The sequence below is a fragment of the Serinus canaria genome, chromosome 1A (genome assembly GCF_022539315.1).
Source record: "Serinus canaria isolate serCan28SL12 chromosome 1A, serCan2020, whole genome shotgun sequence".
Lineage (NCBI taxonomy): Eukaryota > Metazoa > Chordata > Aves > Passeriformes > Fringillidae > Serinus > Serinus canaria.
In genome coordinates, this window is record NC_066314.1 from 36204794 (window position 1) to 36231819 (window position 27026).

At 42.4% G+C, this 27026-nt stretch overlaps 3 protein-coding genes across 4 annotated transcripts; 2 read left to right on the top strand and 1 right to left on the bottom strand.

Annotated features, from left to right (window-relative positions):
• Positions 1-6574, top strand: LOC103813439 (glioma pathogenesis-related protein 1-like). The gene is made up of 6 exons (XM_009086724.4): positions 1-287; positions 2457-2702; positions 3140-3252; positions 3966-4048; positions 5779-5805; positions 5889-6574. Exons 1-6 carry the CDS (start codon positions 108-110, stop codon positions 6107-6109), a joined length of 870 nt encoding a protein of 289 aa, XP_009084972.3. The 5' UTR covers positions 1-107; the 3' UTR covers positions 6110-6574.
• Positions 6575-8141: 1567 nt separating this feature from the next.
• On the top strand, positions 8142-19217 carry LOC103813437 (glioma pathogenesis-related protein 1-like). The gene is made up of 6 exons (XM_009086723.4): positions 8142-8460; positions 12889-13134; positions 15154-15263; positions 16982-17064; positions 18202-18228; positions 18312-19217. Exons 1-6 carry the CDS (start codon positions 8281-8283, stop codon positions 18461-18463), a joined length of 798 nt encoding a protein of 265 aa, XP_009084971.1. The 5' UTR covers positions 8142-8280; the 3' UTR covers positions 18464-19217.
• A 1773-nt stretch (positions 19218-20990) lies between these two features.
• KRR1 (KRR1 small subunit processome component homolog) lies at positions 20991-26412 on the bottom strand. Of its 2 annotated transcripts, none has more exons than XM_018910156.3 (11): positions 26365-26412; positions 25638-25860; positions 25062-25237; positions 24466-24600; positions 24071-24196; positions 23895-23978; positions 23243-23299; positions 22590-22760; positions 22347-22424; positions 22128-22221; positions 20991-21636 (listed from the first exon to the last, which is right to left on the bottom strand). In XM_018910156.3, the coding sequence occupies exons 1-11, from the start codon at positions 26395-26397 to the stop codon at positions 21497-21499; spliced, it is 1317 nt and encodes a 438-aa protein (XP_018765701.3). In that variant the 5' UTR covers positions 26398-26412; the 3' UTR covers positions 20991-21496. The 2 variants fall into 2 exon arrangements, with proteins under 2 accessions (XP_018765701.3, XP_009084970.3); XM_009086722.4 differs by having other exon boundaries at positions 25062-25240.
• Positions 26413-27026: the final 614 nt, after the last annotated feature.

Genomic DNA, 27026 nt, shown 5'->3' on the forward strand with positions numbered 1-27026 from the left:
CAAGGGCTCCCACACCCAGGGGACAACCTCTGAAAAACTGCTTGCTGGTATCATCTCCACCTAAGAGATTTTTAATTTTAAAACTTATGAAAAAACACTAGGGAATTATGAAAATCACATTTTTCTTTGCTGCATTGCTCTTACTGGATTTCTTCAGTTGCTTTCATGCTTATCTGCAATATCCCTTGCCTGACATAGAAGATGCAAAATTCATTGAAGATTGTGTGAGAGCTCACAACACATTTAGATCCAAAGTGAATCCACCAGCCAGCAATATGTTTCGCATGGTAAGGTGGTGTTTGTGACTTTTTTGAAATTATTATCATTTGGACTGCTGATTTAGCCCATCTTATTCTTCATTTCTACTGTGCTGTTCTTTCCATTTCAGTTAATGATTTCTGTAACTTATATGTTGGTTCTTTGTATGAAATAGAAAATACATTAATTTGCACAGTATTGTTCAATTTTAATAATTTGAAGGGAATTTCTTCTTTTAGCACAAGATTTAGCTACTCTCAACTTCAGCCAGAGCAATGGGCTGTATTGCAAAAAATAGTGTTCAGTTCTCAGTATGTCATCTATGTCTTTCTAAGAGAGACAGTAATCTGGTTTCTATCAGGTCAGGTTTCATACATGAAAGCTGTTTGACTTTTAAAAAAAGTTTCTGAGTAGGCAGTCTGTAACAGGATTTGTTGAAAATCTATCATCTCTTGTTTTTTCTTCTAATCTAGAACATGTGTTGAATAAAGGGATTTTCCAGGACATCCATTTAGATACCTGATCTTCATTTGCTGCAGCAGGGTTTGAAGAGTAGGGATAGTAATATCTAGGCTGAAAAGTAGAGCTTGCTACAAACACAGTGGATATCAGAACAGGTTATGGGTAGGTCATGTGTTGTTCAGTGGAATACATAAGGAAAAGTGTGTATAGCTAGCTGAGGGAGGTAACCCCAGCCAGTGCATGTCACTCCTCTGAGGCCTCCAGCAGTGCTGCAGAGCTGGGAAGAAAGTTAAATGCATAACTACATTCAGAGGATGAATCATTTCTACAAATGGAAACTCACTGTAAAGGAATGAGATTCAGAGTACCAGTGACTTTAATTTCCTGCTGTGTTAAAAACAATGTTTAATTTTAAAAAGCTAGTATAAAAGAGTAAACTTACCTGCTCAGACCAAACACCCAGCAATTCTGGAATAACAGCAGGACAAATATATTTAAACCTCTCGAATCAAAGATGTACTTGCAAGGTGTACCAATCATGGTACTTACAAGCTCTTAATGGATTTCTTAAATTTTTTTTTCAGCCTTGAGGTCATAAAAGTTTTTATAATTTCTATCATCTCATGGCAAAGGGCTGCACAGCCAAACCACAGGCTGTGTGAAGCTATTTTCTTGTGTTTGATTTGGGCCTGTTCATGCCTAGCTTCACTTAATAGTGTCTGGTCTTTGTATTGGAAGGTGCAAGTTAATGCTGCTTATTTACCTACTTCACACAAGATATCCAGATTTCTCTGATTGAAGCTGCAGAGCACTCTCTGTTGTTATATGAAAGCTCTCTGAACTTGAAGATGATCATCCTACTCCAAGTTCTCTCTGGCCTTTCTGCTACTAGCATAGCTTTCCTGAGGGGGGGTGCTGTGCTGCACACAGCATTTAACAGGACTTCTGCAGAAGTGTGATTATATATGTGGTTTTATTCTCCATTCCTTTGCAAAGAGTTTCTAATACTTTGTTTGCTTTTTAGTCTACTACTTTCAAGTGGTAATAGCCATCTCTAAACCTGTTATTAGGAACAAATCTCAATTTTTTCTCACATCCCTTAACTTGAATTTCCCTGTACTGAACTTTACCTGTCAGTGTAAAATCTGCAAGTCTGCCAGACTGGTTTGTTAAATTATCACTTGTGCCTCTTTGGATGGGAGTGTTTCCTTCTCAGCCCAGCAGAAATGAGTGAGTCTTTTTTTTGCTTTGTCCATCTGCTGAGGAGGGAAAAGAGGCAGAAGGAGCTGAGGAAGAGAACAACTGTGACTCTTCCTTCTGTCCTGGCCAGCAGAACAAAATTCCTGTCTGGTCTGGTAATAATTGCCAAGTGCAAATCCCTGGACAGCCAACATCTCCTAGGCACAAAGTCCCCAAGCCCCTCTACAGCTGCAAGTTTCACATAGTTACCCCCTCCAGGTGTAGCAGCTTAAAGATTGCACTCCAGCTGTAAATATATTAACAAGTCAGATAGGACAGTGGATAGATTTTGCATGTCCTGCAAAATCTAAGGGAGAAAGAAGGCAAAAATTTGTTATGGGAGTAGAAATGTCAAATGAGAGAAAGAAACTGAAAGCAGGGATGGGAAGAAGAAAAAGGGGAAATGAACTCGTTTAACAAGTTTCTTTTTAAAAATGTCTGAATTCAGCTAAGTCACTGCAGTGCAGGTTATAGTACATTATCTTCCTTTTCTACAGTCCTGGGATGCTGCTTTAGCTAAGTCTGCCAAAGCATGGGCAAAGAAGTGCAAGTTTAACCACAATACCTACCTTGAAATGCCAGGGAAAATGCACCCTACTTTTCGCTTTGTTGGAGAGAACATCTGGACTGGCACAGCCCGCATCTTCTCTGTGGAGGCAGCTCTCAGATCCTGGTTTAATGAAGTCAGCAAGTATGATTTCAGCACCAACACATGTGCTTACAAGTGTGGTCACTACACTCAGGTGAGTCTTACATGCCCAGTGCTTTATAGTCTAACATATAGTCTAATATATAGGTATAGTCTAATTTCACTGAAGATCTGAGTACAGGCTTGGAACAGATGCTTTGGAACAGGAATTACAGCAGGGCTTTGCAGCCCCCAGTTTATTGTTGCATGAGACTGGAAATAAATATTATGAGCCCCAGGGATGTCAAGTTCTACTTCCAGTAATGGTGGAAAGGGATTATCCCCTGGCAATTTCACATTTAAAGGTTAGCCAGATAATAAGTGAAAAAAATGGCTATCAATCCGTCATTTGTCCCATCTGCCCTTTGGGTTAAGTTGCTCCTGTGTCAGCTGATTTAAATTTCCCTGAGCTACTTCCCCTCTCCTTCTTCTCTTAATGCTGTTGCTTTGGCAGTATTTGAAGTGCACTTCTTATTTCCCTTTGTCCTGCAGGTTGTCTGGGCAGAGAGTTACAAAGTTGGCTGTGCAGTTCACTTCTGCAATACAGTTGAAAAATTTCCAGGACTATTCAAAGCAGCACATTTTGTTTGTAACTATGGGCCAGAGTAAGTTAATTGTGGCATTTAGTTTGTTTGGGGTTTTTTGTTCTTTAAATATCCCAACTGATCTGGTATCAGATGTCAACAATGATGGGTGCAGTTGTAACAAATTTCAAAATAAGCTACATCCTCATGTCACTTGTCCAAGGGAAACTTCCCCTGGCCATTGGGAACAGAACCTACTGGACATAGCTGGGACTGCAGAAAATCCCATTCTAAAAAAAGCAGGAGAGCAGATCATAGCTGTCACCACTCACTATAATGCAGATGGTGGAAGAAAATGTGTTATGACTTCAGTTTCTGCAGGAAAATTGGGAAAGATGTTAACTTTCTGCTTCAGAAAGATTACATTTTTCTCTGGCCCTTCACAAATTTCAAAGACATTGCAATTTAAGAAATAAAAGGAAAACAGTTTCTAGTTGATCTGGTACCTTGCAGTATTTCTACTTACTTTTTACAGGGTTTTTTTTAATAATCAGGTGAGTAATGATGGGCTAGAGTCAAATTCTTGTATGGTTACAATAATACAGTATTGCCTGAGAAGTCTCATTAATTTCCAATGGCAGGAGTCAACTGCTCCCCATGCCAGTGAGAGCGCTAATGTGATCCAAAAGGAATTTCAAACAATTGCAATGACCAGTTTTTTTGATTAGGATATTATTCTCTCCCCTTGACAACTTTTCAATGACAGCTAACAAAATATTGTTCCTGTTTTGCAGGGGGAATTACCCAAGAAAACCATATAAAGAAGGACAGCCATGCAGTAGATGCAGTAACGAGAAGTGTGTAGACAAGCTCTGTGGTAAGACCAAAGTGATCACGTAAGAAAATTGCACAGAAACAAAAGTGGCATAAATAGCAGGGGAAAGACAACAATGAGTCAATTTGCACTAAGTGCATAGTGGGTCTGTAGCACACCACGCAACAACAGTACCAAACTCTGGGAGGAATACCATAAGAAGGAAATAATTGAAATAATTTGCAGTTGAAGGCTCTCAGAGGAAGAAGCCAGAGTTTCTGATGCAGGGAAGTATCAGTTAGATTATTTTCTCCCTTTTTTCTGGTAAGGAAGTAAAATCCAAAATTTTAGCCCCAACAAATATTCACTGTCTATTTCTTCTCTCACAGCAGAAACAGGAAATGTATCTTCTGCTTTTCTGCTTGTTAATGTGTCCTAACACATTTTCCAGACAACTGTATTTCAGAGCTAATAATAAGACGGTACCAAAAAGCACAGTTATTTCTAACTTCCACATTTTTCTGTAAAACAGCAATGAGAGCTTTTTTGTAAATGTTTTCCCTACTAAGCTCAGTTCTATCAGAGTGCTGATTGTAACAGAGCTTGGAATACTCAGGGGATGAGGGAATTTTAATCAAATCTTGAGGAGCAAATAATAAAGGACTGGTAACCCCTTTGGAGCAGGCCTGTGGCAGCTGTGGGATGTTTGACCGATGCTAGGAGCCAGTGCAGAGCTGAGCCAGCACAGCCCCCTCCTAAACCCTGCAAAGATGCAACAATGAAAGGAGTGTGGTTGGAGTAAAAACCTCTCTGGGGAGGATGTGTTCCCTGCAAACATGCTGCTTGGGTCTGGGAGAGACGTGGGTAATGGTGAGGGGCTCCCTCCTCCTTGCCTCCCCTCTAATGAGCCAGAGTGACTCTGTGCTGGGTCTGTCTCTTCAGTGTTAGGGTGTGGGCACAGCAGGAAAACACACAGCCCGAACCCCATCACTGAGTCTGCTCCAAACAGCAGTTAACCTCTAAGTCAATTCACCTTTATGTCAATTCACCTTATTAAAAATATTGCCCAGTTTGGGACTTATTAATTAAAGGAGATGCAGCAATGTCTTAAATCATACATGAGTTTTATACAAAGGTTTAATGGGGATGTTTTTTACTAGCCAGGCTCTAAAGAGATTCAGCTGTAGAAATTATTGAGCATTTGGTACTCTTATTTCCTTCTGTAATATCCTGGCTGACTCATCTGAAAGTCTCAGACTGACACATCACAGTAAACTAGAAATATCTCAGTGACTAGGGGGAGCAGGGACAGGAGGAACAGAGAATTTAAAAGTTAAGTGCTAGATCCTACCACCCACTATTACCATTTTCTCCTATGGGGCAAATAAGGGATTTCAATAGGATGTACATAGGCAATCCTGCAAATCCATCAAAATTTTAGTAAAGGTGTACTTCTGTGATAAATTAGTAGTTATATTTGTCTGTCTGTAACTACTTAAATTTGATATATGTAACAATTTTAAATAACTTCTATGTTTTGTTGTTATTTTTTATTCCCTCATCTCCATGACACAAATTCTTCCTGATACAGCTATTTTTTTCTTTTTCTTTTTCAATTCAATAAAAAATATTAACTCCATACCAGTTGGGAGCCTGCTCTTGCTGGCCTGCTTCCGCTTTGCAGGACGTTCTAGACATTAACTGGCATAATCAATGCAAAGGCTTACCTCTTTACATCAAGAACCACCATTGAATGGTACTCACCTTACTTTCCTTTTCTGATCTCTTTGCAGAAAACACAGAACGTGAGAAGCTGATAAGTACGTATCAAATTGTTCTTAATGGCTTTCCTGGAAGTGTGCTAAGACTTGGTGTTAACATTTACTTCTTCAATGACTTTTAGGTTATGCCAGCTGGCATCCAGACTGGGATACACAGCCCCAGCCACCGCAGCCCCGTCCCCCCAGGCCTCCTGTGCCATCACACGTCCCGCCTGCTGAGCATCCACAGCCCTCTTGTGACCAATACTGTCTTAGTGTTTTAATTTTAAGGCCACTGTTTCTTGTATTGAGTGTTGGTGCTGTACTTCTAGTACAACAGCAATTTCCACACACTTTTTTTTAAGAGTAATGGTCAATTAAGAGACTGATTGTGATCCTACTGCTGTATTACTCTCACACATTTGGTACATGTTTAAAAAAAAAACAATTGGTCATCTTTCATTATCCCTGCAATCCAGCATAGAAAAGGCTGCTTCTTCACTCAAGGCAAGATAAAAGTGGCTTTGCATAGAGGTAATATAATTTATTGGCAGTAGCTGCAACCTGCTCCTATGTCTGTATGAGGCTCTTAGCTCTGGGGGCAGTTGCTAGAGGGACCACAGAGACTAGATATTCCTCCATGTGCTAACAATCCTCCTGGAAGCCTGGGGCATCACAAAGAAGTGGCACACTGTATCCAAAAGAAGCAATAATTAATTTTCATTAACCTTCAGTTGTCCCAGACACAATTTCCCCCAAGTAATGGAGATTAAACTGTATATATTACTTTTTATTTACAATAGTAAAGCTTGCTCTTTGCTTTATTTAGCCTATGTGTGTCAGTGTCCATTGCTCTATTGTCAGTAGTCCATTCTTCTCCTCTCAGGATTAATCATTGTTCTCCATAAGTAGAAGAATACCAAGGAAAGTTGACAGAGTAAGGATTTAGGTGGGGTGTCAATGGGGAAAGCCTAATTTTGGGATGTGAGAGAGTGAAAATATCTAAAATGAGAGTAGATGGCAGCCATTGAGAGTTTTCAGGTAGCAGGAAACAGAAACAGGAGATGAAATGGGCCCAGGACAGATTCTGGTTTAGAAATGGAACACCTCAGCCTCATTTAAAGAGCCAAACCACTGATGGATTCAGTTTGTTTTAAAAGACATTTAGCCCTCAACCTGACCCCCACTCTTCCAATGTAAGTTTGTTACTGAAGGGAATCTTTCAAGCCAGGAGATACTGACTGATATTAGCAATGCATAACTGTGCTATCAATATTTAAAGCTGTTTTTTGCTCTTTTGTCCTTGTTCTAATGTTTTAAGAACACAGACTCAAATTCTGAGCCACATCGCAATATGCCATCCCACAGAATAAAAATGGGCCCCAACTGAGGTTCTTGTTAATAGATCCCTTGGGGTGGATTAGAGTGAAATGACACTGAATGACCAGTAGATAAATAGATAAATAAATAAATGTGGATTAGAGTGAAATGACACTGAATGACCATTATATAAAGAAATAAATAGAGAAACAAGGCAGCTTTACTTTATAACAATTTGGTTGTAGTGGAAAGGAAGAAAATTTATAAGGAAAAGAAAGAGGAAAAGCAACAGCTTTAGCAGCCTCTAGTTTAATCAAAACAAAATTTATCCAAAACTTTTCTGCAATACATAGTGATTGCTATGAATAGGATTTCAGGGGCCAAACAAATAGTAACAAAGAACCCTAAAGACCAGGAGAGACATTTGCTCACCACAATTAAAGAAAGAAGAAAAAAAGAAAGGGACAAGGCTGCTACAGCTCTAATGTGATCTTGTAGTTCAACTTCGTTATTCTCATAGCAGTGTTCTTGAAATATGACTCGTTTCCTGTGACTACCTTTGTATTCATTTACCATGGCTAAGGTAAGTCCAGCCCACAAATCTTCCCAGCAAAATGGTGCTGGTAGAGCTAAAACCACTTTGTAGAGCTGAAACAGTCTGCTTTTAAAGCTGGAAGACAAGATGTTGAGAAGCATGACTGAAAGGAAAGGGCTAATGACATTTGCAGTGCATGCCTTAAGCAAGTGCTCGGTGACGGAGCTGGTTGAAGAAAACTTCCTTGATGCCTGTGCACAAACCGCAGAAATGAACCGACTTTCGGCCCTGCGGGGGCAGGACCAACCCTGATGCTTTTCCCGGCGGCGTTCCATTGCGGTGTGCTGTACAGCGAGGGAGCAGCAGCACAAGCACAGGCAGCGGGGTCTCCAACAGGACACTTTGCGGGGGCTCGCCCCGTCCGACGGCGGGGCAGCTGCGGCCCACACCCCGCTACCCGCGGCGTGCGCAGCGCCGGCTCCGCGCCCGCCCCCGCACGGCCGAGGTGAGGGCCAGGCCACGCCCAGCCGCCCTCAGCCTGACGAGGGGATCTATAAATAAAGGCGAGCCGGGCGCGGTGCCTGGCGGATATCAGCGCCACCAGCTCGGGACATCTCGGGATGCTCCTAGCTCTACCGTGGTGATTTTCTGCTTGCACCATCTCTCTTCTCCCTTTCTCAATGACAGGCAGATTTTTTACTTGTGTGCTGGCTTTACTACTGTTTTGTTATTCCTCTGATTGTTATGATCCATCGACGTTGCCTGATCCTCGGGATCCAGAGTTTATTAAGGATTGTGTGCAAACCCACAACACATTGAGGTCCCAAGTGAAGCCACCAGCCAGCAACATGCTCTACATGGTAAGGGAATCTTCATGACTTACAAACAAATTTATAGCATTGCCGTGCTGTTTATGATTCTCAGAGATAGCTTTTGTGATCAAATGCAAAAAATCAGAAAACAACCCCACAAAAACCTGGGGTCATAAGACTGGCCTCTTTTCACAGCAGAGAAGAAGGCTCTAACTATCAGGTGGCTTTATGCAATGGCATATGTGCAGTTCAGCTGTGACTGAATTCCAGCCCTCAGCCCAGCGGTGTTGCCGTGCTGTGTTGTGTGGGAAGCCTCCTGGTTGCGAGGCGCCACACGCAGCTCGGCGGCCGGACCTGCGGGGTTTGTGCACATCTAAGTACAACTTTCTTGCTCCAGTCGACGAGGGCAGATCCTGTTGCCAAACAGCGCCGGAGAGCTTTCCCTGGGCATTCCCTGCAGGGCTCTCACCGACTGAGCCAGCAAGGCGGCAGTTCCGAGGGGCTGGGCCTGCAGGGAAAGCCAGAAAGCACCAAGTTCATTTTCCGTTTCTGGCTGTCAGACGCTAAAAGATAAGTGCCCCAGTTAGGATGGGGTAACCGCAAAGTAATAAAACTTGAATTGCAAACATGACAGGAAACTTATTTAGTTTCTCTTCTAAATGCATCTTTTACATAGCTCTCCTCAGCTCTGCATCCTGGCCTTCAGAACCTGTTGCTTGGACTCTGTGTTTTCTACATTGCTTTACTGGCCCTTAAACAAACAAAATATTGTTAGGATGTGCCGTGTGCGCACAAGGGCAGTGTTCGTATTTTTAAACTGTGCTTAATTTCTTCTTTTGAAAAAGTAAAGAACTGAAATTTGGAAAAAAAAAAAAAAAGGCAGCATAAGAAAGAGACTAATAAATTGAACCTAAACCAGAAACTGAATCAACTGAATCATGGCAAGTTTCTTTCAAAATACTGCACAACCCCTAGTCTTAAATATGACCTCTTCCAGGAACTATTTAATGTGGAGATAGCAGTGCAATACATGATAAAATCTATTATGAAACTAAAAGCACTGGAACTGAAAACAGTATTTTGAGTGGCCCTTTGCACTTCAAAAAGGTAGAAAATAAGATGGTGCTTTTATTTCACAAGGAACTTCTTTTTTGCTGGAATTAACTGCCCACCTAGATATGTAAAAATTAAGATTGAATTCAGGGCATTCGCATATTTTGGAAAAGTAGTTTTTAAAAGAAAATGTAAAATGAAAACTCCTTTAATTGCGAGTAACAAAGCTCAACCATTGGTATTTGTAATACATGTGTTATAAAATTAAAACATTGATCTAAATTTTTTTACCTGACAAGTGTGAGCCCTTTCTCATCCACCCAAAGCACTACTTAGTTCTGTTCTAAAGCTCCTCAAAAACAGCAGAGTCTCACCAGTTTCATCAGGGCTTCACATAAGTCTCCTTTGAATTAGTGCTACCTTCCATCACTTTTCACATGTTATGCATTAAATTTTTCCTCCTTAATTCAGCAAGCAACTTGTTATAAAATGAAAACTGAGAAGCAGTTAATGAGTAATGGGGGGGGAATGTAAGTATTGTTTCCTTAAACAGCAGTGATATCTATATGCAAATCTCCCTGTCCTGTGCATTTTCTTCACAGGCCATTTAGTCCAATCTTTCTGTTTAAGTGCAGTATTATAAGCAAATATGGAGTGTAAGTGCTGTTAAACTAAAAATAATTGTGAACATTTCTGTACACTGCTTTTCATCTGTCAGCCAGATTAAGCATTCACACAAAATGGAAAGTATATTTAAACTTACTATGCAACTTTAAACTTAGTATTATTCATACCTTTATCAAAGTTTAAACCTATTACTACTGTAGGATGAAGGAGAGGAGGTGCATGGACTCTTAAAAAGCAGAATGTGAAAGAAAAGAGACCATGAAATGCAAAGGTGCATCCCCCACTGTCGTACTTTTTTCATTATGATCGTCTCAGAGCATTGACAAGATGTAAAATGAAGTTTCTGTCTTAAATGGCAGAGTTATCTTCCAGGACTGAAAGATAAGTTCTGGGCAAAGCCAGATTTTATCCATTGTCCTTAAAAGTATCTAAGGAAATACCAACTGCTTACTAGAAGTAAGACTCCTTGCCCCACATTTAATACTTGATGTACTGAGTTCCTATCTAAATTATTTATGTCCTAGTTTTGTGGGTATATTTGGTTTGCACAAACAGGTTTTGAAAGCAGAGGGGTCATATAAGGGTGGCTTCTCTGAGAAGCTGCCAGAAGTTTCCTGCATTTCCCACAGAGCCATTTCCCCGCTGCTGGCCAAGGCCAAATCCTTCAGCCACAGTGGCAGTGCCTCTTGGATAATTCATTCAAGAAGGGGAAAAGGTTGTGCACAAGCAACTGCAGCCAGAGAAGAGTAAGAACATGTGAAAGGAGCAACTCTGCAGACACCACGGTCAGGGCAGAAAGGGTGGGGGGAAGCGCTCCAGGCACTGAAGCAGAGATTTCCCTGCAGCCTGTGGTGCAGCCCATGGTGAGGCAGGATGTGACCCTCCAGCCCATGGAGGTCCATGGAGGAACAGAGATCCACCTGCAGCCTGTGGAGGACTCCACACTGGAGCAGGTGGAGGCCTGAAGGGGGCTGTGACCCTGTGGGAAACCTGTGCTGGAGCAGGGTCCTGGCAGGAGCTGTGGCCCCAGGGAGAGAGGATCCCATACTGAGCAGGTTTGCTGGCAGGACAGGTGACCCCATGGAGGACCCACTCTGGAGCAGTGTGCTCCTGAAGGACTGCACCCTGAGGGAGGGACCGTGCTGGAGCAGTTTGTGAAGAGCTATATCCTATGAGAAGGAAGAGAAGTTTGTGGAAGACTGTCTCCTTTTGGAGGGACCCCACACTGCAGCAGGAGAAGAGTGTGAGGAGTCCTCCCCCTGAGGAGGAGGGAACAGGAGAGATAGTGTTTGATGAACGGTGCATAACCCCCAATCCATATCCCCTTGCTGTTGGGGAGGAGGATGTGGAAAATCAGGACTGAAGTTATGTCCTGGAAGAAAGGAGAGGTGTGGGGAAGATGTTTAAAATTGTAATAAATACAATTATTTCCCCAAGCTGAATCTGTTTTGCCCATGACAGTAACTGTTGGATGATCTCTCCCTGTCTTAGCTCAATCCAGGGCCCTTTGGTTGCATTTTCTCTCCCCTCCCTAGCTGAAGAGGGTAGTGATAGAGTGGCTTTGGTGGGCACCTGGCCAGTGTCCACCCCACCACATTGGGAAAATACACCCTCCACAAACATTAGGCAAAGGAAGAAATGGAAGACATAGGTTAAAAAATATTTTTAAATCTCTATAGATGCATTTTGGCATGTTCTTGTGGTTTTTAATTACTAATTGGTAGCGTAAACAATATACATTGTTTCAGACTTAGCTATGGTACAAAAAAAGTTACTTAGGTAAAACATAGACATAAAATCCAACAGCCTACCTTTGTTAGATTCTACCAAAAAATCTACAAAAAGGTAGATTGTAAAATACACCATTTCCTTCATCTTTTCTGATCCATTCAAAACAATTTCCTTGGTGTTTCCATCATTTGCAGAAGCAAATAAGCTATTTTAATTATTTCAGAAGAGGAAAAATAAAAAGTTTATTTTTAAAAAAACTTCAGTACAAAATAGTTCAGTGCTGGACAACTTCATTTATATAACACAAAGTATAACTAGGACTCCAAGCATACATTTGTGGTACTGTGTCTGCCAGGAGGTAATGTTGTAATCGCTCAATCAAGGTGTGTGCACAAGAAAACCCAGCAAGAGCAGACACCACCTCCAGTGCAAACAAAAGACATTTACATAACTCAGTTGCTTAAATAGCCACTTTCTCTAAAATTGAATAGCAAGTGAATGAGTCATTCCACAAATATGAATTCAGCACTCAGGTTTCAAGCCACCAAACACAATGATGCTCACCAAAGGGTTGAGTTTAAACTGCCCCCAAAATCGCAGTGTGCTTGTGAACTGACCTGCAAGCCATGGCCTTAAGCAAATATGAGGCTACACAAGACTTTTGCATTATTGATATGGTAAGCATAACCCTCATTTTCCAGATTCCATGTAAATTCATTTTAATTTACATTAATGTTCTCTCATGGCCAGCACAGCCTTGAAATGCTCATTGTGCCACCAACACTGTATTTGGCTGATGTACAGCTCATTGTGTCCACCAAGCCAGTCAGCCAACAACATACACCACCCCAAAAAATTTCCTCAAGCTTAATCAGCAATTTAAGTTCAAATCAGAAACAAACCTAATAGCTGATTTACCATGCAGCTCTGTAAGTCTCCACAGAAGTAAAAAATGAATGAACTAAAAGCATCTACATAACTGAGACACAGCTTTTCCAGAGAGCTGCTCTGAATTACTGCACTGCCAATATAACAAAGTGATATTTAATTGTCTTCATTTTGCAGAGTTGGGATCCAGATTTGGCAAAGACTGCAAAAGCTTGGGCAAAGAAATGCTTATTTAAACATAATATACACCTCAGAGAGCGAGGGAAAGTTCACCCCAGATTTGCTACTGCTGGAGAAAACATCTGGACCGGCACAATTTCTGTCTTTACCGTGAAAGCAGCCCTCGCCTCTTGGTTCCATGAGGTCGAATCCTACGATTACGACTCCAATACGTGCAGTAAAGTATGTGGCCACTATACACAGGTAGGCATTGCATTTCTCCATCTAAATCATGAACCAGCTTTGCCATTTTGATACAAGACCTCTACATTTCTGTGGAAGATTCAGTGAATCTTTCCAGGTTCTGTAGTCTTACTAAATGTCTGTGTGCACAAGATGTTCTTATGTTCCAAATTATGGGAGGAAAAGAGTCACTGTGTTATTACTTTAAATATGGCAGTTTGTAGGGTTTTTTGGAGGAAGACAGTGCAGCTATCAAGCAGTCAGATTTGCCAAGCAGTGGCCGAAAAACAAACAGCAGTGGCTGTGGGCTGCAGTGCCTGAGTGGAATGTGGTCTCAGCTTTGTCAGGCAGACTTCAAATGCCAAGGCCTGGAGAAGTACCTTAAGGAAAAGAGATGTCTGCAGTTCTGCAAACATCATGTGCACACTTTGTCCAACTGCTATTCCCAAAGGAAGCAGGCAAAGGGAGGAAAAGGACTGCAGCTGCCATGCAACCCTGCAGTCACTACCTGCAGCTATAGGAAAGCAGGACAGCTTGCAACAGCAACTCTAGGCTTAAATTTTGACCTGAGGCTATTTAATATTTTTTGCAGGGATACACATGTGCATTTGGGATTTGAGTAGATGAGGTGAAGCTGGTGGGCTTTTGGAACTTGTTTGCAGAGAAGATACTTGGATGCAGGAGCTGTGAGAGGCGACTGTGCTGCTCTTGGAGCTTGCTCTCAAGAACATTGCAAGAGTCAGCACGTGGAAACTGCACAGCACACCTTACCTGGCACTAAAGCACAGTGCTGTTGACCATGGTGTTTGTAGGGGAGTGGCCCATGCAATTTCATGGGGGTAGAATAAAAAAATAAGATTATTCTCACTTGGAGTTTGCAGCAATAGCAATTGTAGCTAGAAGATGTATATCTGACAGCCTCAGGAGGTATCCTTGGGTCTTTACTGTCAGGGAACTCATCATTCCTCTTCTTCTCAACTGTGGAGAAGAGAATTTTCCCTGGGCACAATGACTCCAGTGACCACAAATCACTGCTCAGTCAGTGGCCTTCTGGGATAGGGAAGGTCTTTTTATTCAGTCCTGCACAATCCTCTGAAAGAAGTTATCTACAGCTAGTACCAGGAGCAACCTCTGCTCTGCCACTGCACTAAGAAAACCCTCAGGAGCCTGAGGATTGTCCCATCTTCCCAGAGCTGGTACCAAACAGGCATAAACAGAAAGGGCCAAACCTCCCCTTTAAGTCAGTGGAAGCACAAATGTATTTATGTTCTAAATTGCCAGGGTCCTTCCATATTGCTCATGTAGTCAGTCATTGCTGATGTTTTATTACCCTCAAGTACTTGAGGGTGATAAAACATCAGCAATGTGCCCTTGTCTACCCTCTGCTGCTGTCATGGGACTTAATTTTCAGGACTGCAGCATTTGGCTGCACTCTGGTAGGATGCTGGGCTCCACAGAAAAGCTTCTGGTAGAGAGAGGATCAGTAAATGAAGTAATGGCCTTGCCCCTAGATTATCTTAGTCACAGCCATGATGTTAAAAGGCAGGAGTGCAGCCTAAACACAATCCTCCTCCCAAAGCACCAGTGACTTCTGAAAATTTTCTTTATATCCCCACAGGATTTAGTGAAGGGGCAGCCAGCCCTCATAAGAGCTATAGCAGATCATGCAGTCTTTTCTGCACAGGAGTGAACTCAGCTCCCACAGCAGGAAAGACAGAATGCTAACAGATTAGGTTGAAACAAAGGAGATGAACTTCTCCTTTCTCCTTTGCAAGAAAGGAAAACAACCTGTTACAGCCAGCTGTGTCTTCTTTCTGCACAGTTTTAACAAATATATGGTGAATTGGGTAAAACAATTCTTTTTTCAGAACAAACTATTATTTTGAGATCCATTATTGCTGCTTTTCCCTGTGAAGCCTGCCAAAGGAGTCTTCCTCATCCCATTTTTATGTGATAAAACGGGGGAGAGCATGTATTCTCCTAACTCTTCAGGTGCTGAAGCAAAGCCTTTGTCACCAGTGTATCCATTTGTCTTTGCAGGTAGTTTGGGCTACAAGCTACAAGGTTGGTTGTGCTGTCCACTACTGTCCCACGGTGCAATACATCACCATACGCAACGCAGCACACTTCGTCTGCAACTATGGGCCACCGTAAGGTTTTTTGTTATTAATGTTTCACAGGGTTTGGGTCCTACCCCTTCCCTTCCACAATGTGCACATTTATTAGATCAGTCCATTAGTCCTGTTTTTTGTGGGAGGAAATAGTCTCCAAAATAGAGAAGAGGTACTCCTTTGTCCAACCACCTTTTTTATTATTTGCTAGATGAGGGCTATATATTTGAGACAAAAAGCAGTGGAACTGGAAGAAAGGATTAAATATAAGATATTGACATGAAAATACTGAAGTGATCATCTGAAAGTTAATCCCTTGATCCTAAATGCCAGGATGGCCCCAGACAGTTGCCAAGGTGCAAACCTGAAGTCTGCAGATATTCCCACACATGCCTAAGGAATTAAGCCCCTAAGTGAACGGTTTGGATAAACATTGAAAACTGCTGTCAGCCTGCAGTTTTAGCAGCTGAGGGCTGCTTAGGAGGCCAGGGCTGCTCAAGACGAAATTTGATCCAGAGGTCCTTCATGTGCATAGTCAGTAGAATATTGGGCTAGGATGGATGTATCATTCTCTTCTCCAGCTAATTAATACCATCTTGTTATAAATGCAGCTTTAAAAGCCTTTGGCCAAGCTGTATTGGGCAAAAGCCAGGCAGCCCTTAAACTCAAGCAAGTTTGGCATTCCTTTTGCCCACGTCTCATGCTTGGAAGAATATGTACCCCTGACTAGATATCTTGAAATTACACAGCTGCTGCTGCTGTCCCCAGAAGCCCCACACCCAAATGTGCAGAGAGCCAAAATCCCACTGGATTTCTTGCCCTATGTTGGCATGGGGAAGAGGAGGGGTCCCTTCACCAGCACCCAGTAAAGCAGACAGGGCGTTCTCTGGAGAGTCAAGGTGCTCTAGAGAGGGCTTTAAAGCTGGGCCCTTCCCTGCTGCGTGAGGATGCCATAAATTGTCAGTTGCATGCTAACAAGTGGAGCAATGTCACATCCAGCTGTTGATTTTGAGAAGCTTCATTGCTTTGTTTCAGCTCTGCCAAGGGCCCAGGCAAGATGCATACACAGTTTCCTCAAGTGAATGTACTCTTCATCTTAGACCAAGCAATGAAAGCCTTGTCTTGCTGAAAGTAATGAGGTTTTACCATTAAGTTTCATCTCACTGCTGAGATTTCATACTTACAAAATCCCTCTCTGTGTTTATGGGCAGTTTGAGGCATGCTCTAAGTCTTGCTTTGGCCATGCTTTGAGCAAAGAACTGAAGCTGTGTTTGGTGCAGTATCAGCCTGGGCAGAGATAGTTGGTCCCACTCACACCACTGGCAGAGGGACAGAGCAGGAGAGAGACCTACATCACTCCTAAAATATTAAACAAATGGATGAAATCATCACCTATAATTCTCCATCACCAGAGCATTCCTCTTCAAGGCTGAATACACACATACATACACAGTAACTGAACCTGCCCTTGCTTCCATAGCCAGAGCCAGCTATGAGGTTCCAGAGTCTCCATGCACACAAACTACCCAACTCTGAGACTGCTTTAATTCCCAGGTTTGCAATACTGCTATCTCCAAATTCCTAATCTCTTCTCTTTCACTGCATGTCTTGGGCACAGGGCACTCAGATGGGACTCTTGAAAAAAAACATCATTCTATCAACACAAGTGAAGCAGAACTCAGGTTCAATCCTAATTAGCAGTAGGTATTACCATCTTCCCAAGGGCTGTTTGAGAGCAGTGGTATTTTCCTTCGCAGTGGGAATTTCCCGGTGCGCCCATACAAGACCGGAACACCGTGCAGCGAGTGCGGTGATGAGCAGTGTACCATGTCGATGTGTCGTAAGTAGAACTCAACCAGACATCCTCCCCAAGCATGTGTAGAAAGGGAAGGAGCATGCAAAAGATAGCGGCAGGAGACAGGCACAGCACTCTCCTGTTCCTAAATATAGGCTGAAGAACTGCAGTCAGAAACCAGATGGGTAGTGATACATAAAGAGAGGGGATGAGGGCAGAAGGAGTCTGTTTTCTACCCTGGAGAGTGATGGGATGCGGTCTGCTCTTCAGGTGCTGGAGGGTGTGTTACAGGAGATATGGTGGCTGCAGTTTAAGGTGTTATTACCCCTGCCAGAAATTACTGCTTGCAGAAACAGAAAGCAGAGAATGGGATACCTGTCCTAGGGGCTCCAGGTTATCCACACCTGATTTGTGAGCTGTGGCTTGAGCTGGTGCAGGTCCAAGCAAGCTTTGCCCCTGCCATGCCACTGCAGGTGTGGAGAGCAGCCATGGCACTTCCAAAGCTGCTCACTCCAATGACCATCAACCAGGCCATCTGCTTCCCTGTAAGCACTGGGAGAAAACAAGGCTGACATGCAAGAGAGATGCATGCATCCATGGAGATGCAGTGCTCAACTCAAGTCTGACGGCCTTTCTGATATGCCTGCACTTGACTTCTTAATGGCTGCATGGAGTCAGGAGGGAAGGAGAACTGAAATTTCCATAGAGACAAGGCACTGTGCTGTGGCCATTGGCCTGCAGGGAGCTCAGGGTATAGTCACACTTTTCCTCAACACTTGACCATTGGTGAACTAAAAGGAGTGGGAAGATGCTCTTAAAACACCAGTACCTAAGGAATTTAAGGGAGTCCTGGATTCACAGATCTGTTTAATGTTAGTTGCAGGCTCTCAAAACACAGGGCAAAACCCAGTGATCTTGGGAAGCACACCTGGGGGGGAGTCCTCTCTACACCAGCCACTGGTGATAGAAGTCAAAAAAGTGCGATAAACCACTCCTCACCAGAGTCCTGAGAGTCACTGCAGAGCTCTCCCAGAGCCAGCAGGTCTTTGCTTTTTCTGAGAAGAAACACATCAGCTGTATTTATAAGCCCATTGTGATGCTCACATTTCATTCCCTTTTGGTTCGAGTCAAAATTTTTCTAAATTATAAGTCTGCTTCTGTTTACTTCTTTTCTCTCTCCAGAAAATCCAGAGCGTGACAAAGTCATTGGTAAGTGCCACTAGAATTACTGCTTCCTTTTGTTGCCCTTGTTGCAGTTATACTTGAAAACAAGTGAATTTTTTTTTTTACAGAGAATTCCAGGTGGCAACCAGATTGGGACAGGCCTGCGTGTGATGAGTTCTGCATCTCCGTTATTGCTTTAAGATCACTACTCTTTATCCTGACATTTGTGGCCTCCTGGCTCTTACCAAAGTATTGGTCTCTAATACCTACCAGTGGGTAACACACATGTAGAAGGCCACAAGAGCACTTGGCTCAACTCATCTCTTTCATTCACATAAGTTACAGGCAGCACAAACATTGGTAGAGTCATTGTTTGCATCCACAGGTGGTTTACAAGTACAGAAATAACATCTTCATTGCAGGTCATAGTTACAAGCACTGATAAGCAGCTTTCTCATTGCTCAGAACCAGTTAAAAGTTAAAATAGATTTAGATGTTAAAATTGCTTTAAAAGTTAAAAAGTTAAAATATTTTTAAAGTGGAGCTGTGTGCATGTGATCTGGTGGGTACAGGGGCACATTGTCCAGGCAGCATACTAAGGTGCAGACAGCTGCCCAACGCACTTTAGATAGGGCTGGAGTGTCCAGCCCAGGAGCCAGGTCCCAGCCCACAGCCAAGGTACAGGCAGAGCATGCACCTGCTCATTTCTATTGCACTCTTACCTTGGGCACTCCTACAGCAAGATGTAGAGTGGCCTGTATAATTTACATTTTTTTAAGGAATTTTTGGATCCCTGTGAGCTCTGGCATTTGCATCCTGGGGCAGTCAGCACACTTCCCAGTCTCACAGAGCGCTTGCCATTGGTACTTTGCTTTGCTTAGAATTTGTTTTTAAACTCATGGCATCTGTGCCTAAACAGTTTCACCTGTGTTTACATGGTTATGTATCACTGCAATCTTTCCTGTTGTGGTTTTTTGTTTTTTTGAGTATAGGGGTTTTACTGCTGTTTTGAATATTAAATTGTTATTTCCTGCTTCCTGTGTATGGCAGTCATGATTTTGCAACACGACCTAAAGCTTAACTGCTGGTGCACAAAATAACCCCAGATTCAGCTCCAACTTGCACAACACTAGAAACAATACTGGGAAAGATAGAAATCCAAATAAAATCTCACTGTGCCCATAGTTACAAGTTTGGTTCAACAGCTGCCAAAGAACAAATCTGGAACCTGCACATCTGGAGCAGGCAGAAGGCTGTGGGGACAGCTGCTGTGTTCAGCTCGGTATGTCCTCTACCAACCACAGTCACCCAGCTCAAGCAGAGTCTGGAAGCAGCAGAGCTGCACAAACTCACAGCTTGACCACAGCAATCCCTCTCTATACCTTTAGAAGCTTCTGCACCCTGTGCCTCTGCACACACTGCTGTGGGGGAAGCTCAGAAGTTCCCCTCACACCTTCATTTCTGCAGTACTGTCACCACAATACTTATCAGTATTTCCGCATGCCCACTACTGACCCTGACCTTACTACTGGCATGGATTTTAACTGAAAACACTGGAACTGGGACCCAACATTTCTCACATTACACTTCCAGATCATTATCTGCTAGTTCTCTTATACTCAAATCATTTCAATATCACAGCATCCCTTGAATAAATCATTTTTCAATATGCAAATATGTCTGGGGACAAAATTACAAATTTCATGCTTGATATATCTTTATATATATACATTTTTGTTTGGTGACTGCTGGAGCCTCCATAGCCAAGACAGCACATTCACAGACACTCTTGTGTGAAACCCAGGCCTCAAGTTCCATGTACTGCAAAGTCCCAACTAAAAATCAGCTGGCGAGTGGTGTGTGGGCAGCAGGACTTAATGTGTGGGTACTCTTCCTGCCCAGGGCTCCACAGCAGACCATCCAGCATGGTCTCTGCCTCCCATGTGGGGTAGTATCCTACTAATGGAAAGAGGAAGGCAGTAAAGGGAACCAGATACACTGCTGCGTCTGGGGAGCTTAAAATGAGCTCAGCAGGAGTTCTCTCCCACTTAGTTTAATTAAAGCCTGGTCTCCGGGAGAAGAAACAGAAGCAATGCAGAGACCTGAAAGTTCAAAATGTTAAACAGTTTCATTTAACTATATACTTAAGCAGCTCTTAGGAAATCCTAAGGAAGACCTTTCCTTAAAAACCTGCAGGCGTAGTGGGATTAAACCCTTAAACTTTAAAATGTGGCATCTTTCAAACAAACAAAAAAAATATGTGTTTTCACCTGCTAGCTTCAAATAAAAGGTCACTAATATAAAAGGCATTGAGCTGCATCCTTCTAGGAGAATCATTTCCACAGTGTGTGCGGTGATCAAAATTCCAAACCCCAGCAAAGGCACTCAGAATCATGACATTAGTGTGGCTCTGTCTCCCCCTCAATACACTTGTTTCTTTAATCTCAGATGTATGAAATAAACAACAGCTGCTCTGCTGGTGCACTTTATTTCATCACATGTCACAGTTTTGGGAAATTGAAAAACCTCTGAACTTCCTCTAAAATAGGGCAAGTGCCAAAAAAAACCCCATGAACACAATTTTTTAAGATATTCTTGCAAGAAGGAACTAAACTAAGAATATATTTAAAGGTAAATAACACAACTTTTTGCTCTCCCGGCAGGACAATCCCTATGTAAAGACACTTACTTTGTACCATATTCTGTGTAAAAACCCATCAGGATAATGCCAATAAATGACAGTTTATCAGTGGTTTCCTGGACAACACAATGAAGGTTGTGCAGTAGATTAACTAAGATTTCAAACATTGTATTAAAATAGTTTATTAACATTAAGACAAGACACACACAAAAAAAAATCAGCTTTTACAGAAAATAAAAGCATTATATAGTAATAAATCTTGCCTGTTTAGCAAAAGTTATCACCACAGCTTGAGGCTGCATATTGTCCGGTAGTCTTTTACAGAATTACCTTGAGCTTTCACCTTCCCAGTCATCGGGCCCAAATGTTTAACACTCCACACTAAACTCCTCAATGTTTCTGTTGTGAAACCTTCCCTTTAGACAGATGGATATTATCCAAATACATTCTCTTACTATATCAAACAATACAGTAGCGCAATTTTCTTCACCAACCTCGCCAAGCCTGTAGAGCTATTGTAGGTCCTCTAATTAAAGTGTACTTAGGAAAAGAGAATGATCATTTACTTAGTCTTTTCTTGTCCACATTATACTGACAGCAAAAAATCTCCCATCTTCAGAGTGTAAAAATGTTCATTATCAGGGGTGACAAGTAAACATCTTAGGTGGTGAATTACTTCTTTTTCTTTTTTTTCTTTTCATCTGCTGCCATTTTTAACTTTACTTCTTCCTCAGGGAGTGCTCCTAATTTCTTCTTCTTTGCATTCTTTACTTTTTCTTTGATCGCTTCAATATCAATCTTCTCAGTGGAGGCTACACAGTAAGAAATACAAAGATTATTTTTTCTCCAGTCCATTAAAAAAATAAAACAATTGAGAACGTAAGCTCTTACTCTGCACAGTGTGGTTTTACTTCAACCTTTAGAAAAAGTTAGAACTATTAGAAAAGGTCAGAACTATTTACCCCATCTTGTACCAAAGTTGTGGTGTAAGTTTTTCAAGTAAGTATGCTTTCTGTTTACTTGAATGTAAAAGTTATGGCAGTATCACTGTGAAACTGAAAGGCAAAAATTGATGAATCTCGAACAACCAATTGAGATTTACTCTTCAATGGAGAATTACCATTTTATAAGTATAGAATTATTGGCTAGATGATCTTTCTACTGTCCCTGGCAATCTCTGGGCATGGATCTTCCCACCAGGACTTTTTTTGCATGACCTTTCTTTTTCCTAGGCTGTATTTGCAAAGTCACTCAGCTTAGAAATTGACAACAGAAGATTTAACAACAGGAAAAAAATGGTTACCTTTCTTTGTTTTCACAGCTGGCTTTTCCTTTGGTGGGATAAAAGCTTTATTTCTTTCTTCTTGTCTTCTCTTGACTGCATCTGCTTGCTTTGCCTGAAGTTAGCAATAAAAAAGTCAAGCAGCAATAGAGCAGGGCAAAAAAGGACAAAAAAAAAAAATCAGATTCCAAGTTGGCAATCAAATGCTTTTTAACAGACCCTGGATTAGTACAACTTTACCTTTATCTCTTCCATTCGCTTGCGTTTCTTCTGTCTTTCTTTCAAGAAGTATTCACCACTTGCCAATTCTTTATCAATCTGTAAGACAGGGAGCAAAAAGCCTCAGTTTATTATGCATTATAAGCCAGATGTGTAGTATCAGGGAATCAGAACATGACAGAAAAAGCCTCCTGACTCTTTTTACAAAGAACACAATTTCAGGTGTGCTATATTCTTGCATAACCAAATAAAGTTTTGACTGACCTGGCTTTCTGGTTGTGGAGGTGGGAACGGTGTGTACTCCTTCTTAGTATTTTTCTTCTTCGGCTCCTTGCGTTTTTTCAAGTTCTTCCGCTTGAATTTAGGCAAAAATCTTTCCCAACTTTGTGTCCTCAGTTCAGGATCTTTTGCTAATTCCCTTTTGATCATCAAAGTCTTCAGTAGTTTCAGAATGTCACAAAGAAATTATTAAAAAAAAAAGACTATTACAGTAGAAACCAAGAGATCCAAAATACAAGTTTACTAGCCTTTCTTAAAGGGAACATGCTACATTCAAACCTTCCACATTTCACTTCAGTAAGAGCAGAGGGCCTTAATTAGGAACAGCAGAACCAAAGATGTCTCAAAACAGGGACAGAATGCACTGGAGAAGGTGCTTCAGTTTAAAGGAGCATGTATCAAGCCAACAATCAAAGGAGAAAGTTTCCTTTGATTTGCAAATACTGCCATAATGGTGTCATAGCAATGTATCCTAGTAAAATGAAGGATATCAAAGTCAGTGGTTTTTATAAAGCAGCACACTACAGAAATTCTCAAAATAGACTACCACACAGAAACATGCAAGTTTTTAACACAAAACCCTCTGGGAGGAAATAGTATTTTCATGTAAACAAAGATTCACAGTGGACCACGCTAACCTTGATGTTATATATGGGATGTATATTCTTCATTGTGTCCAGAACAACTTTTCTAACCTGCATTGAGTACAAAAGAAGAAGAACAGAAAGCGCATCAAGTATTTCATATGCTAATCAATTAAAATATCAGCTATAAAATACTATGCTTCCTCTGCCCACCTCTGCCACCCCGAAGTAGTAACATTTAAAATTACAGAAACATTAAGGTTGGAGAAGATCTCCAAGATCATTGATTCCAGTCTTTAAAAAGCTAAAGCACAGGGTTAATTGGAAGGAACAGCAGTTCAAAAATGCCAATACTATTGTCATGCTTCTAATTGACTCCAGAAGGCCCCACAAACATTATTTTCATGTTACATTGGATCTTGTGGTGTCATGAGGAACTTTCTTTTGACAAGCATTCTTCTCCCACATAGTTATTAAAACATATATTGATGCTTTTTCTTCCAAGACAGAAAGATCTTGGAGTCTAAACAAAATTCAGCAGCTAAGATGATAATACTATGGACATTCATGCAAATGTAGCTTACTAACACACAGCTGAAAAGTCAGTGAGATACTGCCGAGGTTACCAGATTTTGTGTATCACCCACCCTGGAGCTGGGCACAGAAATTTGTTTGCTACACAAACGACTCATCTACCTCATCTTACCTCTTTTAGCCCACTAAAGGGTCCTAGAGCTGAAACAGTGTTGCCTTGCACCATAATATAACAGTTTGTTAACAGTTCCAGGGCCTACACAAAAAAAAAATAAATTAGTATAATATGAAGGCCTGACGCAAATTTTGGTCTCAGTATTGTGTGGCTACTAAACCTGTAGGAAATACCTTCAGAGTAGATCCTTTTGGCCCAAGAAGACGTGCTCTTCTTTTTATAAAGGTCTCTCTCTTCCTCACCAGAGAGCCTATCTTAATGATGTCACACGCAACATCATCCTGAAGGATACGAACTGCCTAAAGAGATGCAGGCAATGTCATCTGAATTCAAATGTATTACTCATAGGAGTCAAGAGAATACTTCAGTTTATTCTTTTCCCTTCGCTTTCAGATAGATTTATTTTAAATATATATTTTATTTTACTTGACTCACTTGAAATTCCAACATTTCTAAAATGTAGTATATTATAAGTACTATGACTGAATTTAAGTATAATATTGTGATAGAATTTAAGACAAAAGATAAGCATTATGATGGATAAAAACTTTCAGGATTTATTACAGACCTGCTCAAATGGAACGCTTCTTGCCAGAAGTTTTATTAAGTCTCTAGCCCTAATGATTGCATACGGATCAAAAGTCTTCTTAGTAGTAGTGACAGTCATGCTTCCCTCAATTAGATCCAGTGCTGCGTTCACATACTGCAATATTTGAAAAGAAACACCAGATCAGTATCATAATTCACCTTTGGCAGTAAGCAGTTAACTAACAGAAGGTAGATCTATTTTCCAAAATGTCCTGAGTGACATTTAGCTTAAGGAAATTCACACACAGAGAGACAAAACCCAGAGTGAATATGTACCCAAGGTCCAAAGCACCACCTCTCTCATCTCCCTGAATTCAAGCACAGCAAAATTGTCAGTGCCTGGATGATGAGATATTTGCTTCTGCAAATACTTTGCTGACAGCATTTGTAGAGAACTGCAAGTCTGGCTACACAGTTCTTCACCGATTTTGATGACAATAACAGTGCTAATTCAAAAGGCAAGCACAGTAGAAATTCACAAACACGGTATGAGAAAAGCAACTTGTACTGTTTTCATTAGCTTAAGTAAGACCTGTATGTCTCAAAAGGTAAAGTGTAATGGTTAAAAGCTCATACATGTTCCCCCAAGGCTTTCTGGACAAGTGGCCAGCACTCTTTCAAGTATGCTTCTCTATACTTTGGGAACAATGTTGCAAAACTGCTTTCCTCCAGCAGCCCTTTGGGATTATCCTCTCTTGTAAAGGCTGGCTCTTTCCATCCATCTGGCACAGTGAGAAGTTCAGATTCATCAACTGCTATTAAAAAGAAAAAAAGAGCTACTGTTACTACTGTTATAAGAAAATTGATTTAATACACTGTAAAGTGCGGTTTGCATCTCTTCTGACCTTAGAAAAATTACTGCTTTAAATTCTTTATCTTAAAAAAAAAAAACCTAAAAAAAAAAAAGACCCCAAAAAACTAAGAAATCTGCAGCTGAGATATGCGCTGTTGATCTGGTATATACAAGATGATTATTCGAGTATATTACACAGGAACAAGGCACAGACTGAGGCGAGGAAGCTGAGAGCGGGCACACCACAACACGGCACCACCAGCCGCCTGTGCCCTCCGCAGCGCCCCACAGAGTCCCACAGAGCCCCTCTCAGCCCGCTGCTCTCCCGGCCAGCCGTCAGTTCCGCATCCCGCCCTCACCTGGCGCCGCTTTCTTCTTGTTCTTGTTCTTCTGCTTTTCTCTGTGCTTCGGGCCCGGCTCGGGCCCGGCCTGCTCCTCGGGAACGGCCGCCATGTTCGCGTGCACCGGAAGGGGCGGGACCGCTCCGCGCGGAACTTCCCCCGCGCTTTGTGTGGGACCGCCCGGCCGGAGCCTGCGGCTCGAAACGAGCACGAAAATACCCGGGTAGTGCGGTGCTCGTAACTAAAGGAAAGAGGGGTCCTCGTGAGACCTCATTTTTCAGCTGAATTACTGTTCAGCTGGTGAATCTGGATAGTAACTAAGTAATTTAAGGTTTTCTGGGGGATGCTCTTCATCCTCCTCCCTGCCCCTTCCTATACCTGTACCTGAGCATTTCCTTCAATAAAAGAGCAAGAGTGTGCTTGCTCCGCTTTTACGGACACCATGAAAAGCCAATGGGGTGAAAAACTGGAGGAGACCTATAAGAGCAAGAGCACTCTGAGGCAGGACATGTTGTCTTTAGCAGGTGTTTACTGCATCTGTTCATAAAACCTGCACTCTACGATATTTAATTACCTAAATGATGAGGAAGAGAATTCTATCACCTGATCTCCACCTGAGTAAAATACTAATCTAAAAATCAGTTTTGACCCTCCTAAAACCTTTCCTTCGGACCTTCCTTCCTATTTTTCCTCGCCAGCTCCACGTGCCAGCCCTTTGCACACCCGCATCTCCCACAGAACTTACTTCCCAGGTCCTTTCTGTCTGCGAGCCTGACATCGAAGTGATGCAAGCTTTTAGCCATTCATGTTAATTTCTGTCTGTCAGCATCCTTCAGGCAGGGGCCGGGAGCGGTTCCCCGGGAAGGGAAAGAAGCTGAAAGGGGACCCGCGAGGCCCCGGGCAGAGGGTGCTGGGCGCTCTGGGAAGGCTGCTTACCCATCCCCAGCCCCGCTAGATGGCACTGGCCGCCGCGCCCAGCCGAGAAACCCGAACGGAGCTGCCGCCCGCCCTCCAGGACCGGGAGGGAGGGAGGGAGGGATGGAGGCGGTGGGATGTGCTCCCCCTCCGCCCACGCAGCTTTGCCCCGCCCGGCACCGGGCTTTGGATGCCGAATGCCGTTGACTTTGCAAGGTTCCGTGCCCCTAGACAAGCACGGGGAGGCAAATTTGCCTCTTTCAGCTCTTGGACACAGGAGCCTCCTGGGGCTGGCATTCCTCAGCGCTGCAAAGCCTCTGAGCCCAGGACAGGGTCCTGCCCGGCTACAGGCACCCGGTGGATGGGAAGGGAGGGCTGGGGGTCCTGGGGAGGCGGCGCAGTGAAGTGCATGAAGCGCACGGTGCGCGTCTCTCACCTGAAACCGGGCCACGTGTTGTGAAAGCGCAGCAAAGCAGATTTGGAAAGAGTTTG

Coding starts and splice junctions, on each gene's coding strand:
- LOC103813439 (XM_009086724.4), top strand. CDS start 108: ATGAAAATCACATTTTTCTTTGCTGCATTGCTCTTACTGGATTTCTTC. Junction 2,703..3,139: donor AGTGTGGTCACTACACTCAG/GTGAGTCTTACA, acceptor TTTGTCCTGCAG/GTTGTCTGGGCAGAGAGTTA. Junction 5,806..5,888: donor AGAACGTGAGAAGCTGATAA/GTACGTATCAAA, acceptor AATGACTTTTAG/GTTATGCCAGCTGGCATCCA.
- LOC103813437 (XM_009086723.4), top strand. CDS start 8,281: ATGACAGGCAGATTTTTTACTTGTGTGCTGGCTTTACTACTGTTTTGT. Junction 8,461..12,888: donor CCAGCAACATGCTCTACATG/GTAAGGGAATCT, acceptor TTCATTTTGCAG/AGTTGGGATCCAGATTTGGC. Junction 15,264..16,981: donor GTCTGCAACTATGGGCCACC/GTAAGGTTTTTT, acceptor TTTCCTTCGCAG/TGGGAATTTCCCGGTGCGCC.
- KRR1 (XM_009086722.4), bottom strand. CDS start 26,397: ATGTCAGGCTCGCAGACAGAAAGGACCTGGGAA. Junction 24,197..24,465: donor GAAGCGTTCCATTTGAGCAG/GTCTGTAATAAA, acceptor GCATCTCTTTAG/GCAGTTCGTATCCTTCAGGA. Junction 23,300..23,894: donor CCTTTAGTGGGCTAAAAGAG/GTAAGATGAGGT, acceptor TACTCAATGCAG/GTTAGAAAAGTTGTTCTGGA.